The sequence below is a fragment of the Temnothorax longispinosus genome, chromosome 10 (assembly GCF_030848805.1).
Source record: "Temnothorax longispinosus isolate EJ_2023e chromosome 10, Tlon_JGU_v1, whole genome shotgun sequence".
NCBI classification, from domain to species: Eukaryota; Metazoa; Arthropoda; class Insecta; order Hymenoptera; family Formicidae; genus Temnothorax; species Temnothorax longispinosus.
In genome coordinates, this window is record NC_092367.1 from 12,315,932 (window position 1) to 12,332,068 (window position 16,137).

Sequence of the window (16,137 nt, forward strand, 5' to 3'; positions counted from 1 at the left end):
ATCTTTCTTTAGAGTAATGGGGGATTTTAAATATTTATTAAGTTCTTTTATTTCTTATATTAAAATATTTATCATATTTTATAGTTTTAAAATAATTGTTTATGTATAGTAATAGTTGAACAAAATTTATATTTTATTATATAATTCAAAAGATTGGAACATTAAGCATTAATTACATTGGTTATTATTACATTAAGAAAGGGATTACAAGTATGTTTGGTAGTTGCGATATTATAAGCTAAGCAATAAGTTTCAGTATAACATTTTTTATTATTTGTAGGAAATTAGTTGATAATTATTTTTATACGTTCAGAATAAAGAGAAACTTAATATATTATAAATTTATATATAAAAGTATTAAAAGTAAATAATCTCTAAAATTTTTAAACAAAATCTTGAACAAAATTTAAATCTAGTTTAGAAAAAAACATTTGTGTTCTGTTCTGTAAATTATTATTTAAAGCTCTTCTTTATTAATTCGAGTTTTGTGCTTCAATATATTCTCGTTGAAATTAATCGAATTCCAGAATTTCTTCTCTCCAAGATTAGCATTGCTGTCCATGTTAATTCGATCAGGGCTAGCTATATGCAAATAATGAAGTTCTTTTTTCGAAGGATTTAATTTTTGCCATTTCACATTGGCTATTTTTGGAATTCTGAAAAATTTGGAAGAATTAGTAGTATTTCGCTTTATGTGATTTTACGTTCAATTCATTTCATGTGCAGTTTCATGCTTACCCTTCCGTAGCAAACAATACCCAAAAGTCAATTAATTGTTTCTGCATATCGCGATCCTTTTGTGTTGTCGTTGGGTCTACCCAGGAAGTATTTAATACGTAGACTACGTCGTCACCGTGAGAGACTCCTAATGAAATAAATACATTTTCAATGAAAGCTCTTTAGAATATAGGCATATCTATATTGTAAATTTGTCCTAAACATTAATATTTCATAGACTTACCATAATCTACAGTGGTACCGCTGTACGCATCGCTTAAACTTTGCGCTCCTCTGTAACTGAAATAGTAGTACCAGACTGGATTCCTATTTACTTTGGCTTGCATTCGCGCAGCCTTCTCGCTATCCACCACGAAGAAGCGATCACTCGACATTTGTATCAGTTCCTTCGTACTCTGTCGATCGATCGGTTTTGTACTAAAGTAATGTTTCTTAACGAGACGAGCAATCTCGGCGTGTTTTTCTTTGGGGATGGTATAATTAAAATCAAGGTAGTCCGGTCCGAGAATATCCCAGTTGTCATTCAACTGCTTAAGATTCCGATCGTCGGCGATAAACTCTACGATAAGTTAGTATATATAGTTAGTATTCATAACACTACCTGCATTAATTATTAATTATTTTCCGCATTATTTTACCAGCTACGGGATAGAGGCCTTCCTCGCTCGTCACTCCCGTAACCCAGGGTAAGTCCTGGACGTCTCCGCTATTGATGATTTCAATAGGCGTCCTGTCGATGAAGGGTGTTCATCGCCAAATCTCTCGGCCACCGGCCCGAAAGGAGTGAAGGGATTGTAGAAGAATGGCTGAAGTCAAAACAAATAGGACAAATCAAAACTATCATTTTTACAACATCCGACGATTCGTTGTTCTTGTTTCAAGATCATAAAGGAGGGAACAAATCTTACCATAAATTCACTTGTAGCTTGGACGATCGCGCGAGCTGGTCGATATCTCAAGCAACGTATCATTTCTCTGGAGCTGATTGTAGGGCATCCCATCAAAGCGCCCAATTTCTTGGCCTTCTCTAAGGCGTTGTCCGTTTGCGTCCAACAATCAAACGCTGTACCGCTGAACGATATACCGCCTATGTTATATAAAATTGTTACGTGACAGTTTAACGTAATAGAGGAAACGACTTAATCTTCACGCTGATTTTTGCATCGTGTCTTAAAAATACCTCGGAAAAGATCCGCGCTCATTTGCGATAAATAATGATAATGCACGCTAGCACCGCCGGCACTCAAACCGACCAAGGTCACTTTCTTTGGGTCGCCACCGAACCATTCGATGTTCTGCGACACCCAGCGAAGTGCCATATTTTGATCCTTCAGACCCATGTTGCCAGGAACTACTTCATCTTCTGTGCTAAGGAAACCTGATATTTTTTAAGAGGGTGTAAAAAATTGAGAGCTTGAGATGATAAAAAAAACTTGTATATTTAATCTATAAAACTGACTAGGCCAAGTCTTATCTGTATCAAAACACTTGACTAGATGAATTTTAACATTGAATACTGAAATTATTAATTTCAATAATATACTATACTAATCTTATATAAGTATAGAGTGCAAATATTACACACCCATTGGTCCCAACCGATAGTTAATTGTGACAAGTATAACGTCGTGATCCATTAAATATTTAGGTCCATATAATATCCCGCTACCACATTGGAATGCACCGCCATGGATCCAAAATATTACCGGCATTGGAGTTTTATTTCCCCCCTTTTCGCGTGCAGGCACGTAAATGTTTAAGTATAAACAATCTTCGGCACCCACAACCTTCTCCGGAGGCATTTCTGGCACTTGATCGTATTGAATACACACGGAACTGAATTTTGTAGCCGATAGATCGCCAATCCATGCCGGTATCGGTCGAGGAGGCTACACAGGAAAAAACTCAACTACATATTTTACAATATTTTTCGCTAGAAAGATTTTGTGAAAATTTAGTTTTTGACGAAATGTTTTTTTAAACAAAACAATTTCCGTCGCCAGCAAATAATTCAAAAAGTCGTTTTATTTCGACCCAACTGGCCAATTGATACAAGAATTGCACGACGTTTCGACCGAATTCCGGTCCTTATTAAGTGCTGTGTGAAATGTTTTTTTATTAACTTAACTTTTATTAAAAACTATTAGCATCCAATGCGTAAGAATCAAACTTTATAGTTTTATTACATTCTCAGCAAACACAGAATACATGCACCGAGTGCGCAATTTGATAGCAAATTACGCACTCGGTGTATTCTGTGTTTGCTGGGTTAGAAGTGTCATTTCGAGAAACACAGCTTTAAAGGTATTTACATATCATACTTAATGATTTACAATCAATAATTAATTGATTATGTACTTTGAATCGTAATTTCCCAACAGGTGGCAACGCGTAAGGGACTCCTTCGTACGCCTCGTACTTTCTACCGTTTTGCGAGATCTTGTAATAGCCCTTCAGTCCTCCCAAAGGTGTTTTGACCTTTGGAGCAGTCTCATCTGTACTCGCATGAACGATAACAATAAAGTTCAAGCCGAGCAGAACGACCAGTAGCTTCAGCAACATGATTCTCACAATCAGCCTGTTGCACTTCGTTCGGGCAATTACAAACTGATATGTCTTCAGTACCAGTTGCCTGTTATATCCTGCAATGAATAGTCATTATCGTTACCTAATATATGTATACGCATATTCATACACATGAATTAGATAACTGTTGGAGAACAGATTATTTATTCCAAGCTAATAATAACATGTAATACTGTGTATGATACTGTTGTGCATACGATTAATTATTTCATTTTATTTTATAGATTTATTACAGTTGAACTAATCGACAATTGTGTTTTAAGGAAAGTGACAGTAATTCATTATTATAGAGGATGGATTTTTTATAAATTTTTATGAATTTTGATTGACTGTTTCATGAATTTTTATGCACAATGTATAAATCATGTGAGAATAGAAAAAAAATTGATTTTAAATTTCAAGGATTAATTTTAAAGACTTGTCTAAAATATCTGTGAATATATCATGAAGAAGAAGTAAAGTTTCGTCTGAGAATATTGCAATGCATATAACTTTACGCACGTATAATTTTTTATTCTGTTACTAAGCGAGATAAGATAAATCTTGTATGTACTAGTTCATTATCGCGTATAATTTCTGCATTCTGCATCGCCTATTTTATACACTTTTTATATACGTATTAGCATGTCGTACGCGTTGAAAGAGGATTAATACGTAAACATTTAATATATATACTGCGATGAGCAGAGATATCTGTAATGATTTGATTTTTTATCAGTGCCGAAGATTATATGCACAAAACCGAAGCAAAAACAAATATTTGACTTAAATGTGCAATTTGAGTTCTTCTAACAAACAATTTAATTTAATGTAATAGATGTTATACATCTTTACTATTAATTAATATAATTCCCAGTTTTGCTGCCTCTTCCCCCCCCCTCTCTCTCTTTCTCATCAATTTCATTAGGCCGATTCTACAATCAGTCGTATGTCGTAGTCGGATGTCGGAATGCAGCCGATGGTCTAATGAGGGAATTTCTTTTTTGAAAACGATTTTTCCTCATTGGACCATCGACTACGTTCCGACATCCGATTCCGACATACGACTGATTGTAGATCGGGCCTTATTTTAGAGATATATATATTTGACGTGTTTGCTACAATCTTTACATATGCAGACGTAACTATACTTAATATGCACGTTATGTTTGATATATTTATCGTTGTATAATCTTATTTACATGCATACGTGATTACTTATTGATATAATTTAATTGTTCTGAATAAATTACGTATGAAACATGCGTGTATGTGCATTAAATTAATGCGTATAAATTTATTTTAATTAATTTGTACAAATTTCTTAATGTTTTATTTAAGATAACATTGTGTGTTAATAAAAATATTGTAATTGTTTTCAAGGGGAATTAATAACATCTCTTTCTTTTTTTACATGCACAGCTAATATTAATTGTGACCCATTTTTATATAAACCTGATAGCGAAACCAATTACACAACTCTAACAACAGAATGTTAAATAATGAGTTCATTTGCTTGAAATAGCAGGATATAGGAGAAATTAAAAAAGTACCCTTAGTTCATTCGATATACCAGAGGATTCAAAAAAACATCGTTTAAGTTCTGTTCTTGACACTGTTAAAACATCAGTGTGCGATTCTATAACTCGTTACGTGCTGTCGTTATGTGCTCATAACGACAGTTGCGTAGGTATACCATATGAGAATTGCAACAATACATATAACGATAACGATACTGGATAACGAATTACAGAATCGCGCCTCGGCCTTGCAGATATTTCTGTAGCGGTATTCTGTAACTCCTTAACGCCAGTTTCGGTATCGTTGCGCAGATATTATATATGGTAAAAAAGCTGCGCAACGATACCAAAACTGTCGTTAAAGAGTTACAGAATCTCGCCTCTGAGGATTAAGATAGCGATTTCTCAAATATATTCGATTCCAACAAATGGCAGATAGAATATGTTAAAGTTAAAAGCTTAATGAGCTCAGTATAGTTGTCTGAAAAAAAAAAAAAACGGCAGGAAAGGAAGTAGGAGAAATATGCGCGTTTTAGGATGTATTAGACAAAGGATTCAAGATCCGAAGCAAAGTACCTATTACGGATGTCGAATCGAAGAGTCCTGCGCGTACCAGTTCAAGAATGATACGACATTTCAGCAGATAAAGTGACGAGATCTTCAGAGAAAATCTTGCGTGAAAAGTACAGCCTACAGAGACAGATGATGTACGGATGAGTTGCAAATTACTTTGAAGAAACGTAAAACAGCTCATTAAATTACTGAAGAATGTACAGTTCAGTCACGATCAAAGAAGTACAATGAAAACCGTAACCCCTGCAAGCAATCCCTGAATGTTTAAGTATTTTATTAAAACTAGCTCACATTACAGCTTTCCGATAATTGAGAATACGAAGATAATAAGGCAGGATCTGAAATTGGATTGGAAGAAACTTGAAAGAACTCCTCCAATACGAGAACAGATGGAAATTTCGATCCTGAATGTTAAACGAGTCAGATGTATAATTATAATGACAGTCAAGTCACGGCACATAATGTCGATGATGTAATATGGTGGATAAAAATAGAAAGAAAAATAAGTTAATTCAGACAAAAGAAACAGAAACGCAGACGAGTCAGTCGTAAGACAAGATTCTGAGAGTTTTGTTTAGTCTCATAAGATTGGCAGCAGACTTGCTCAGATCTTGCAAGTCAATCAGATTCTGAAGTCTTTATATCATGTGTTTTATATATCTATATATATAAAGGAAGATGTTCTGAGAGAGAGACTGACTGACTCACTCACTCACTCATCAACGCCCAGCCCAAACACCTAAACCGAATTTTTACCAAAAGTATATAAAATGGGGTAGAATTTTCCGGGGAGTGCCACTATGTGTATAGTTTTTTGTTACCGATTTCCTGGAAACCGTTTTTTCTAATTTTTCTAATTTTTCGGGAAATAATTGACTGAATCTCAAAGAATTATAGATCAAACAGGGGTAGAATTTTCCGGGGAGTGCTATAAAGTGTATAATTTTTTGTTACCGATCTTTTTGGATGCCGGTTTTTTAATTTTTCCAATTTTTCGGGAAATAATTGATTGAATTTCAAAGAATTATATATGATGTAGGGGTAGAATTTCCCGGGGAGTGCTATAAAGTGTGCTATTTTTTGTTACCGATTTTTTTGGAAACCGGTTTCGAATGACCGAATCTCAAAGAATTGTACATAAAGTAGGGTTTTTTTGGGAAATAATTGGCCGAATCTCAAATAATTATAGATCAAATTTCTACCAAAAGTATATGAAATAGGGGTAGAATTTTCCGGGGAGTGCCACTATGTGTATAGTTTTTTGTTACCGGTTTTTTTGAAACCGGTTTTTCTAATTTTTCTAATTTTTCTAATTTTTCTAATTTTTTGGGAAATAAATGACCGAATCTCAAAGAGAGAGAGAGAGAGAGAGAGAGAGAGAGAGAGAGAGAGAGAGAGAGAGAGAGAGAGAGAGAGAGAGAGAGAGAGAGAGAGAGAGAGAGAGAGAGAGAGAGAGAGAGAGAGAGAGAGAGAGAGAGAGAGAGAGAGAGAGATTTGCATAAAATACTTAATTTTTTTTAATTGACATTAATTTTATTAAATATTTTCGTAAACAGTAAAATTACCTTCAATAATTCGTGAAAATAACTGTTATATAATACATATATTTATTATAGTTCTTATAAATAAATATATTAATTGTATTATTTTGCAGACATGCTTTATAATTTAAACTGAAAATAACATAATCATATATGAACTTATATAATCATATAAGATTATATATGATCAGATCAGAATAATGCATCTCAAAGTATCCGATAGATGGCATTCAATGGGATCTGTTTCTCGCATTTAAAATTTGAAGAAAAATTCACAAGTTTCCCGCTGGAAAAAATAAGAGATATACTGTTGTACAGTACATCTTTTAGCTCCGGCATGTGAGCGCGCGCGTGTCGTCGTTCCGTGATGGTATCTGAAATTCTCCGGTGCTCGTTAATAATAGCGCCTCTTCGCGGTGGTCACACTCTACAGATAGGATGTTTCCATGGTCATCACCGACTTATTATATGTAAAGAACCAATTTCATTGTCTCTGTTTTAATTCCGAGGTTTAAATACGCTTTTAAACCTCGCTTATCAGATTGTTTATCAGTGGTAAACTTGTGAATTTTTCTGTTAAAATTTCCATAAACACCAGATGTGTAAGTCGGGACAAAGAATTGATTTTTAACGCTTTTTATATCTTTGACAATTTATTTTATCACGTTGACCAAATCATTGTTATTCGAATTGTTTGTTATCAGATTACTTGATAAGGACCCAATCTTAAGGGTCGAAACGTTATAAAGTCGTTCCATTACATTAGTTGCTAATTGTTGTCGAAGATAATAAACAATTTCAATTTGATATAATGTATAAAACTGAGCACATATTAAATAAATAAGTCTTATTCTAAGGTAATCTTTCTAATTTAGAAAAAAACGTTTATCTTTTGTTCCAATACTATTTAAAGCTCTTCTTTATTAATTCGAGTTTTGTGCTTCAATATATTCTCGTTGAAATTAATCGAATTCCAGAATTCTTTCTCTCCAAGATTAGCATTGCTGTCCATGTTAATTTGATCAGGACTAGCTATATGTAAATAATGAAGTTCTTTCTTTAAAGAATCTAATTTTGGCCATTCCACATTGGCTACTTTTGGAATTCTGAAAAAATGTGAAGAATTAGTATTTGTGTTATGTGATTTTACCTTCAATTTCATGTGTAGTATGCCAGTATTTCATGCTTACCCTTCTGTGGCAAACAATACCCAAAAGTCAATTAACTGTTTCTGCATATCACGGTCCTTTTGCGTTGTTGTTGGGTTTACCCAGGGAGTATTTAATACGTAGAATACGTCGTCGCCATGAGAGACTCCTAGTAAAACGAATTTAGTGTGTAAATTTTTAATTAAAGCTCTTTGGAATATTGTTACGAGCGGACAAAATTTAGAATCTTTCGGTAGCCAGGAATGTAATTATCAGTAGAGCAATATATTGAATATTTATAAGATTTCTGATGGTACCAGGCGACGCTGTTGCCAAGCCGCGGGCTTTACAGGCACAGAATTACAGAGACAAGACCTTCTACCTCCACTAAGTAGAGAAGCACACGCGTGGGGTTCTCTCTACTTGAATATAAATAGGCGTGAAAAAATGTCACGGTGCTCTTTTTAAGCTTAAGGTTTTTCAAACCTTATCGCTCTTTATCGCTCAACCTTGGTTTAGTTTCATTAACGATATTTAATTCTCAAACTTTTGTTTCATTCAAAATCTAATTTTAATTTAACAATTGTAATAAGGAAATCTCTCAAAATAAAGGTAATATACCTTTAAAATTCTGAAATATATTTTGCCTAGAAATTAACACTTAACCATTTCCTTGAATACCTATCCAGTCGCTGCCAAAGTGAGTGGTAATAGAAAAGTCAATTTAAAACTGTCGCTGCCAAAAAGTGTGGCAACAGAAAATTCATACTAAATCCTAATTTCATATCTAGGAAAGGTGGCAAAAAACTCAATTTAAAAAAATTAAATTCCAGATGAAACAAGCGATCTAATCCAACTAGGATCCCTTCCCGTTTTTCATAAAACTAAGAGAATTAGAAACCAAAATTCAAAGTTATCTAATTCAAGAAGTTCCGCGTTATAAGCTCATTCCTTTAGATTCTGAAGTTGATTACCCTAATTTTAATTCAATTAATAAATCCGATTTTTGTTATAAAGTGTAAAATAAATTACGATATATTTTCGGCTCAGAATAATCACAAGGCCTAGTTCAATCCCGGGTAAAGTACTTAAATGTGTTGTTCCAAAAACGGATGGAATTCTTTTTGTCAGTTCGTGACAATATATGTGTATGTCTGTATTTTAGTATATTGTATGTAGGAGATTTTGGGCCGTAGGGCCAGTATTGATGAGAGATCGAGGAAATTAGCGTAGTAGTGAAGCAATCGTGCTTAGGGTAGCAGCCTAAGTGCTAGGCGTGTGAGCGAAGGATCCCGAGTTCGAGTCCCGGTCGGCTCCGTTAATTTTTCCCGTCGCTTACATGTAAATTTAATATACATAAACATTGGTATTTCACATAAACTTACCATAATTCTCAGTGGTACCGCTGAAAGAATCGCTTAAACTTTGCGCTCCTCTGTAACTGAAGTAATAATACCAGACTGGATTTTGATTTACTCCAGCTTGCATTCGCGCGGCCTTTTCGCTACCGACCACGAAGAAGCGATCACTCGACATTTGTATCAGTTCTTTTGTACTCTGTCGATCGATCGGTTTTGTACCAAAGTAATGTGTCTTGATGAGACGAGCAATTTCGATATGTTTCTCTTTGGGGATGGTATAGTTAAAATCAAGAAAGTGCGGCCCAAGAATATCCCAATTGTCGTTCAGCTCTTTCAAATTTTGATCCACAGCAATAAACTCTGCGATAAATTAGTATTCATAACTACCTGCATATTTATTAAGGGGAGAACAATTTTCTTATTATTCTGCGCATTATTTTACCAGCTACGGGATAGAGGCCTTCTTCGCTCGTTACTCCCGTAACCCAGGGTACGTCTTGAACGTCTCCGCTATTAATGATTTCAACGGGCGTTCTGTCGATGAAGGGTGCTTCATCACCAATCTTCTCAACTACCGGACCGAAAGGAGTGAAGGGATTGTATAAGAACGGCTAAAATCATAAAATTAATCAGATTTCTAAAAAATTTTCCACATCCTAGGGTCACATTTGTTGTTCTTGTTTCAAGACAATAAAAAGAGCAGCAAATTTTACCATAAATTCACTTGTAGCCTGGACGATCGCGCGGGCTGGACGATATCTCAAACAACGTATCATATCTCTGGAGCTGGTTGTAGGGCATCCCATCAAAGCGCCCAATTTCTTGGCCTTCTCTAAGGCGTTCTCCGTTTGCGTCCAACAATCAAACGCTGTACCGCTGAATGATATGCCACCTATATCATATAAAATTGTTGCATATTTGTTTAATGTAATAGGTGAAACGCCTTTTAGTCTTCTCATTGATTTTTGTGTCGTCTTGGAAAAATACCTTTAAAGAGATTCGCGCTCAGTTGCGATAAGTAATGATAATGCACACTTGCACCACCGGCACTCAAACCGACCAAGGTCACTTTCTCCGGGTCGCCACCGAACCATTCGATGTTCTCCGATACCCAGCGAAGTGCCATACTTTGATCCTTCAGACCCATGTTGCCAGGAACTACTTCATCTTCCGTGCTGAGAAAACCTGTTTTTTAAAAATTGTTTTAAAATATCGAAAACATAAGGCAATAATCAAAACAAACTTGTACAGCTAATTTAAAATTGAGTAGGTCAAATTTTATCTGTTTCAAAACACTTGACCAGATAAATTTTAATCAACATTTAAATTATTAATCGTGTGATATATCAGAATCGGCATCAAATCTGTAGTCTTTCTGTCGACAAGTTTTGTAGCAGATACTTTGCAAGATCTGCTCTCGACAGACTCGGCTGCAAGCTGTCTGGGAATAATATGCTCTCTTCTCTCTCTCTCTCTCTCTCTCTCTCTCTCTCTCTCTCCTGATTTAACATAAATTATATAGTTCAAATATTACATACCCATTGGTCCCACCCGATAATTAAATGTGACAAATATAACGTTGTGATCCATTAGATATTTAGCGTCATATAACATGCCGCTACCAAATTGGAACGCGCCGCCATGAATCCAGAATAATATCGGCAATGGGGTTATATTTCTCCCCTTCTCGCGCGCTGGCACGTAAATGTTTAAGTACAAACAATCTTCAGCACCCACAACTTTCTCCGGAGGTATTACTGATATTTGATCGTATTGAATACACATGGAACTGAATTTCGTAGCCGGTAGTTCGCCAATCCATGCCGGTGTCGGTCGTGGTGGCTACACACGAAAAATGAGAAAAGACTCTTAACTAAGACATCTTTTGCGAAAATTTTTACGCTAGAAAGGTTTTATGAAAATATGGTGTTGAAGTAACGGACTATAATTAACGGAATATCTTTGATCTAAAGCTTGTACTACTATAGCATCTATTGTAAGAATCTACTTCCGTTTATCACGTTATATTTCATAAATGTTTCCTTATTTTTAAAAATACATTTTTTAGAAATAGTAAGAAGAGTCATTTCAAGAAATGTAGCTTTAAAGATATTAACGTTGATAATTTATTCTCACTATGTACCTTAAATCGTAATTTCCCAATAGGTGGCAATGCGTAAGGGATCCCTTCGTACGCTTCATACTTCCTACCATTTTGCGAGATCTTGTAATAGCCCCTCAGTCCTCCCAAAGGTGTTTTAACCCTCGGAGCAGTCTCATCTGTATTCGCATGAACGGCAAAGCCGAAACAGAGCAGAACGACCAGTAGCTTCAGCAGCATGACTCTCAGTTGCTCTTTCCTCAGACTACTGCAAACTGACACTTTTTCGTTGACAACTGACATTAGTTTTTATCATATCAATAAACACTTTTACGGATGCACACACGTCAATACACATGTATTAGATAAAACCTCTTTAGAGCAAAATATGTTTATCTCAAGTCTGATAACATGTAACGATATTTGTGCATGTTATTATCTCATGTTTATATTACTCGCTTGTTTTATAGCTTGTCTTATAGCTTGTCTATAAATATCCAGGTAGCTCATACACGTTTCAGAAATGTTTTATAAGCGTTTTTCCGAAACGTTTTATAACCGATTTTTAGAAACGTTTCTCATGAGTAACAATGTCCATTCGAAAAACGTTTGATAGAACGTTTCTTTCCGATAAAATAACGTTTAAAAAACTATTATAGAAACGTTTTGTTTTAATGATAAAGACATTTTAGATAAAGACATTTAAAATTCCTACTTTTCACGTCTTTCGTACGTGTTTATGACGTCTTTGAGACATGCTTGAGAATGTTCTAGAAGTTTTATGCATATACCATCTATGACATTCTTTTTCGAAGAAATTCCTGAATTGGTGCACATTCGTGTAATAAGTTAAAGTGAAACAAAATATACTTGTTTCACTTTAACTTAATTATTGCGGCATTATTGATGTGCACCAGTTCAGGAAGTTCTTCAAAACGGAACACACGTATAAAAATGTTCTTTCAATGGCCACGTTCAGCAGAACGTTTATTTTGCAACTGTTTTGGAAGTTTTCTAAGCTCAGATTTGTTCGATGACAAATAGATTAAGACCGGTAGGACAAAATTAATTTAAGGAAATAAGTGGATATATGTGCATAGATAAAATGATTTATTGTGATTTATTTTGTGCAATAATTAGTGCAATATAAATTTAAATGTTTTAAAAAAGGCTGATGTTAAAGCTATTATATAGATAAAGCAAATTATAATTTTGAAAGAAAAAATTTAACAAATAGGTATTTTTGTTAACTGCGTAGAAATACGTAACTGTAAAAAATACGTTTCTTAAATTATGGTTTCAAAAACATTTTTGTTCAAACGTTTCTTAATGGTTCTTTACGGTTATGAAACTATGTATACGTTTAAAAAAACGTATATGAAACTAATATGTGCTACCTGTGTAAGCTATATTTCGAGAAAAGCTAGTTAGTGACAGAAATATAATAATTCGTTGTCTATAAGAGGGTGTACATTTTTTCTTAAATTTTTTTTATTGAATGAATAGGATATGTGAGAATAGGAAAGAGTTTAGTTTTAACTCTTATGATAAAAATGAATTTAACGACTCGTAATTTTACTCGAGAATATTATAATATATAACGTATTTTCCGCATATGTGTTCCGCATTTTGTTATCAAGCAAGATAAGATAAATCTTACCTTGATCTGTGCTATCATATTCACAGTTTTTGCGCCGTTCTTTTTCAAGGTTTTTATATGGTGTTTCTTAAAGACCACGCACTAAATACATAGCGTTATTTCTTATCAAAAATTGAGTCGAAAAGTCCTAAACCATTTTTTTTATAATGCTTAACAAAGCTGTAATTATTGAGTAAAGTCAGTCCATGCAATCAGCGCGTGGTGCGGCGGCGGTGCTATGTCTTTGCGGCTCGCGTGCGTCGCGTGGAATATTCTTACGCATCGTAATAATAAAAATAATAATTTTTTCTTGCACTAAGAATTACATGTTACTTCTGTCAGAAGTACCTCCTTACAGAAAATTTCGATAACAAATAGAACTCTCGCCAAGACATAACCATTTTCAACATATAAAGATTTAAATACAAAAAAATAAACTATATTTTACAAGAATAATAAACAATCTGTTTTGTTAGATATTTTTGCGTTAATTGAAATTAAATTTTGGAACAAAGCACTTATTAAATCTTTCTACGAGTTTCACCTATATAATAGTTACTCAGAAGTAATACAATTTTTAGGAAAAATTTACTATAACAATTAGATATTTAAATAATTTTATGTTTAAGCTAGACCTTTCATGAGAATAAGTATTAGATATAGAGATACCTAAATTTGATATATGTTAAATATACAGTAATAAAGGGGCACGAAAAATTAGGTGAGGTTATCGACACTTTACAAGAAATAAGTCATTCTAAATGTGCGTTCGCGGAGCGTGCTATTGTCATTCTATTCTTGTTTACATATCTAATGAACGAGAAAGATAGAATGATGCAAATCGCCACGGCCGAGGTTTTCAACGAATAATACACATCATGTACTTATAGCGACCAGATGAATACATCATTGATTCGACAATCGACAACGCAGTATAACATGCCTAACATTCGATTCCGACATATGACATTAAATGCTGTTTTCTTTCTTTCCTTATCTTAGGAGGATAAGTCCTCCTTATCTATACCACCTTACAATTAGTTTAATTACCTGTTTTTCCATATTTTAGATTATATTATCTATATTTTAGATAAGTAAGATATTACGTAACGATGTAAAGCTCAAATGCAGTGTGTTTCAAAAGTATACTGTGCCATAAAATTGAATGCTATTTTTAAATGGTTAAAGAGTTTTATATCGATGCTATATTTGTTTATTTGATACAACAACGACATTACTCAGTGTGCGTTACTGTTGGACGAACGTGACAACCCAGTAAGCAAAAAATCATTATTACAATGTTATTGCAACGATATTCTAGAACTTGTAATGTTGTTAAATATGTAGTTCTTAATGTTGTATAGAACATCATTATGAACATACTTTGACCACAATTCCGAAATTTCAGTAATGTTGAAATGGGAGTGCCATAACGTTGCAAATAACATTGCGCTAAGGTTTTTCTATCATTCCTATAATGTTTTTGAGATAAAAATTTAAACGTACTATCAACTTTATTACAATATTATATTAAGATTACCGTAATATTAATTCTAACATTTATTTAAAGTTCTTATTGATGTTTTATTTCTATTACAGGCAACATGTTTTCAATAAATATGCAATAGTAATAAAATATCTCAATATTTATTGTCTAATTAATATTTAGATTGTTTTTTTATAGACCAGGCTTGAACAACTTTGAGTTCCAGAACCACGACACTTCTTTTCTATCCACGGAAAGTAGGGAAGTGTCGTGGCTCCGGAGCTCGAAGTTGCCCAGGCCTGTTATATACTTATAATCTGCATTAGGGAATAATTCACTAATTATCATAAAATTTATTTATATAAAAATAGTATATACCATATATTACAGTTTTCAGTTTATTACAATAATATCTTTGGTGAAGATCACTGATCCTAGCGGAAGGTTTTGGGATAAAACTCATCTTTCAAATAAAAAAATTTGTTACTATAATAATCACTCGCGCGGAGTCACGCAAGTAAGATAATATATTTATCACTTCCTAAAAAATAAAAGTAGAATTAAATTAGTGAAAAAGTTACTTATAAATTATAACGCGGCAAACTATAATGATTTTATTTTATGGAGAGTATATACCGAAATACATTACATTACCTAATGTTTTTTTCTTTCCTTACGGACGTTTGCGAATCTGAACCACTCCATTACAAAGTGTTCAAAATCTTTTTCTGTATTCCGAGAGAATATTGCTCTAAAAGCTTCTGGAATAAGAAACATTCAATACAGTTTATTGTTAGATGAAAGAAATAAATAATGTTAATTTAACAGCAATTAAAACTTATGATAATTATTGAAATAACACAAAAGTTTCCGGAATAGTTTACATATATACTAAATCGATCAAAAGTATTAGTTTATGGATTAATATTTTTCTTTTATTTCGTGAGAATTTTTAACGTGTATGTGTGTCCTGCTTTTTAACGATGATTGCCACAAAAAAATAGGAAACAATTTAATAAATTTTGAGACATAAACATAGCATTTAATACTGCAAGTAATATATACATCTCTTAAAAAATTACTTACTTTTAATGCTCAGAATTGTGTGCGTATCTCCAATTTTATAATTATTTTTTTGGCTAGTCCATGAACACATGGAGGCTAAGTCATCAGAAAATGTAGCACTCAAACTTCTTCTAATAAAATCTTTTTCATGTTTCCCTCCAATTAACATAACCTTGTTCACCTGAAAAATTTATACTTGTAATTTTATATAATGTAGTATATTATTATAAATTGCAAGGAAAATAATTCAGAAGACTTTTAAAATATAATAACACATATTATAGGATATTATAGAACATATTAAAGGACATATATATTATTCGAGCATTATTATGACGTTCTAACCCACGCGTAACCCGCACGCGTATAACTTTCAACATAGATGGAAGCTGAACTACTG

General features: G+C 33.5%; 1 protein-coding gene and 1 pseudogene across 2 annotated transcripts; both read right to left on the minus strand.

Moving 5' to 3' along the window:
* Positions 1–450: 450 nt before the first annotated feature.
* Positions 451–5,592, minus strand: LOC139820105 (venom carboxylesterase-6-like; annotated as a pseudogene).
* A 2,244-nt stretch (positions 5,593–7,836) lies between these two features.
* LOC139820106 (venom carboxylesterase-6-like) lies at positions 7,837–11,865 on the minus strand. Of its 2 annotated transcripts, XM_071790094.1 has the most exons (8): positions 11,590–11,865; positions 10,985–11,288; positions 10,434–10,631; positions 10,160–10,338; positions 9,889–10,057; positions 9,471–9,806; positions 8,128–8,254; positions 7,837–8,043 (listed from the first exon to the last, which is right to left on the minus strand). In XM_071790094.1, the coding sequence occupies exons 1-8, from the start codon at positions 11,848–11,850 to the stop codon at positions 7,845–7,847; spliced, it is 1,773 nt and encodes a 590-aa protein (XP_071646195.1). In that variant the 5' UTR covers positions 11,851–11,865; the 3' UTR covers positions 7,837–7,844. The 2 variants fall into 2 exon arrangements, with proteins under 2 accessions (XP_071646195.1, XP_071646196.1); XM_071790095.1 differs by lacking the exon at positions 9,471–9,806.
* Between the last annotated feature and the right edge of the window lie 4,272 nt (positions 11,866–16,137).

Excerpts from the sequence above, each read along its gene's own strand:
- LOC139820106 (XM_071790094.1), bottom strand. The coding sequence starts at position 11,850 with ATGTCAGTTGTCAACGAAAAAGTGTCAGTTTGCAGTAGTCTGAGGAAA. Across the intron at positions 9,807-9,888 it reads AGGCCTCTATCCCGTAGCTG|AGTTTATTGCTGTGGATCAA; the intron begins GTAAAATAATGC and ends AATTTATCGCAG. Across the intron at positions 8,255-9,470 it reads CGGTACCACTGAGAATTATG|GAGTCTCTCATGGCGACGAC; the intron begins GTAAGTTTATGT and ends TCGTTTTACTAG.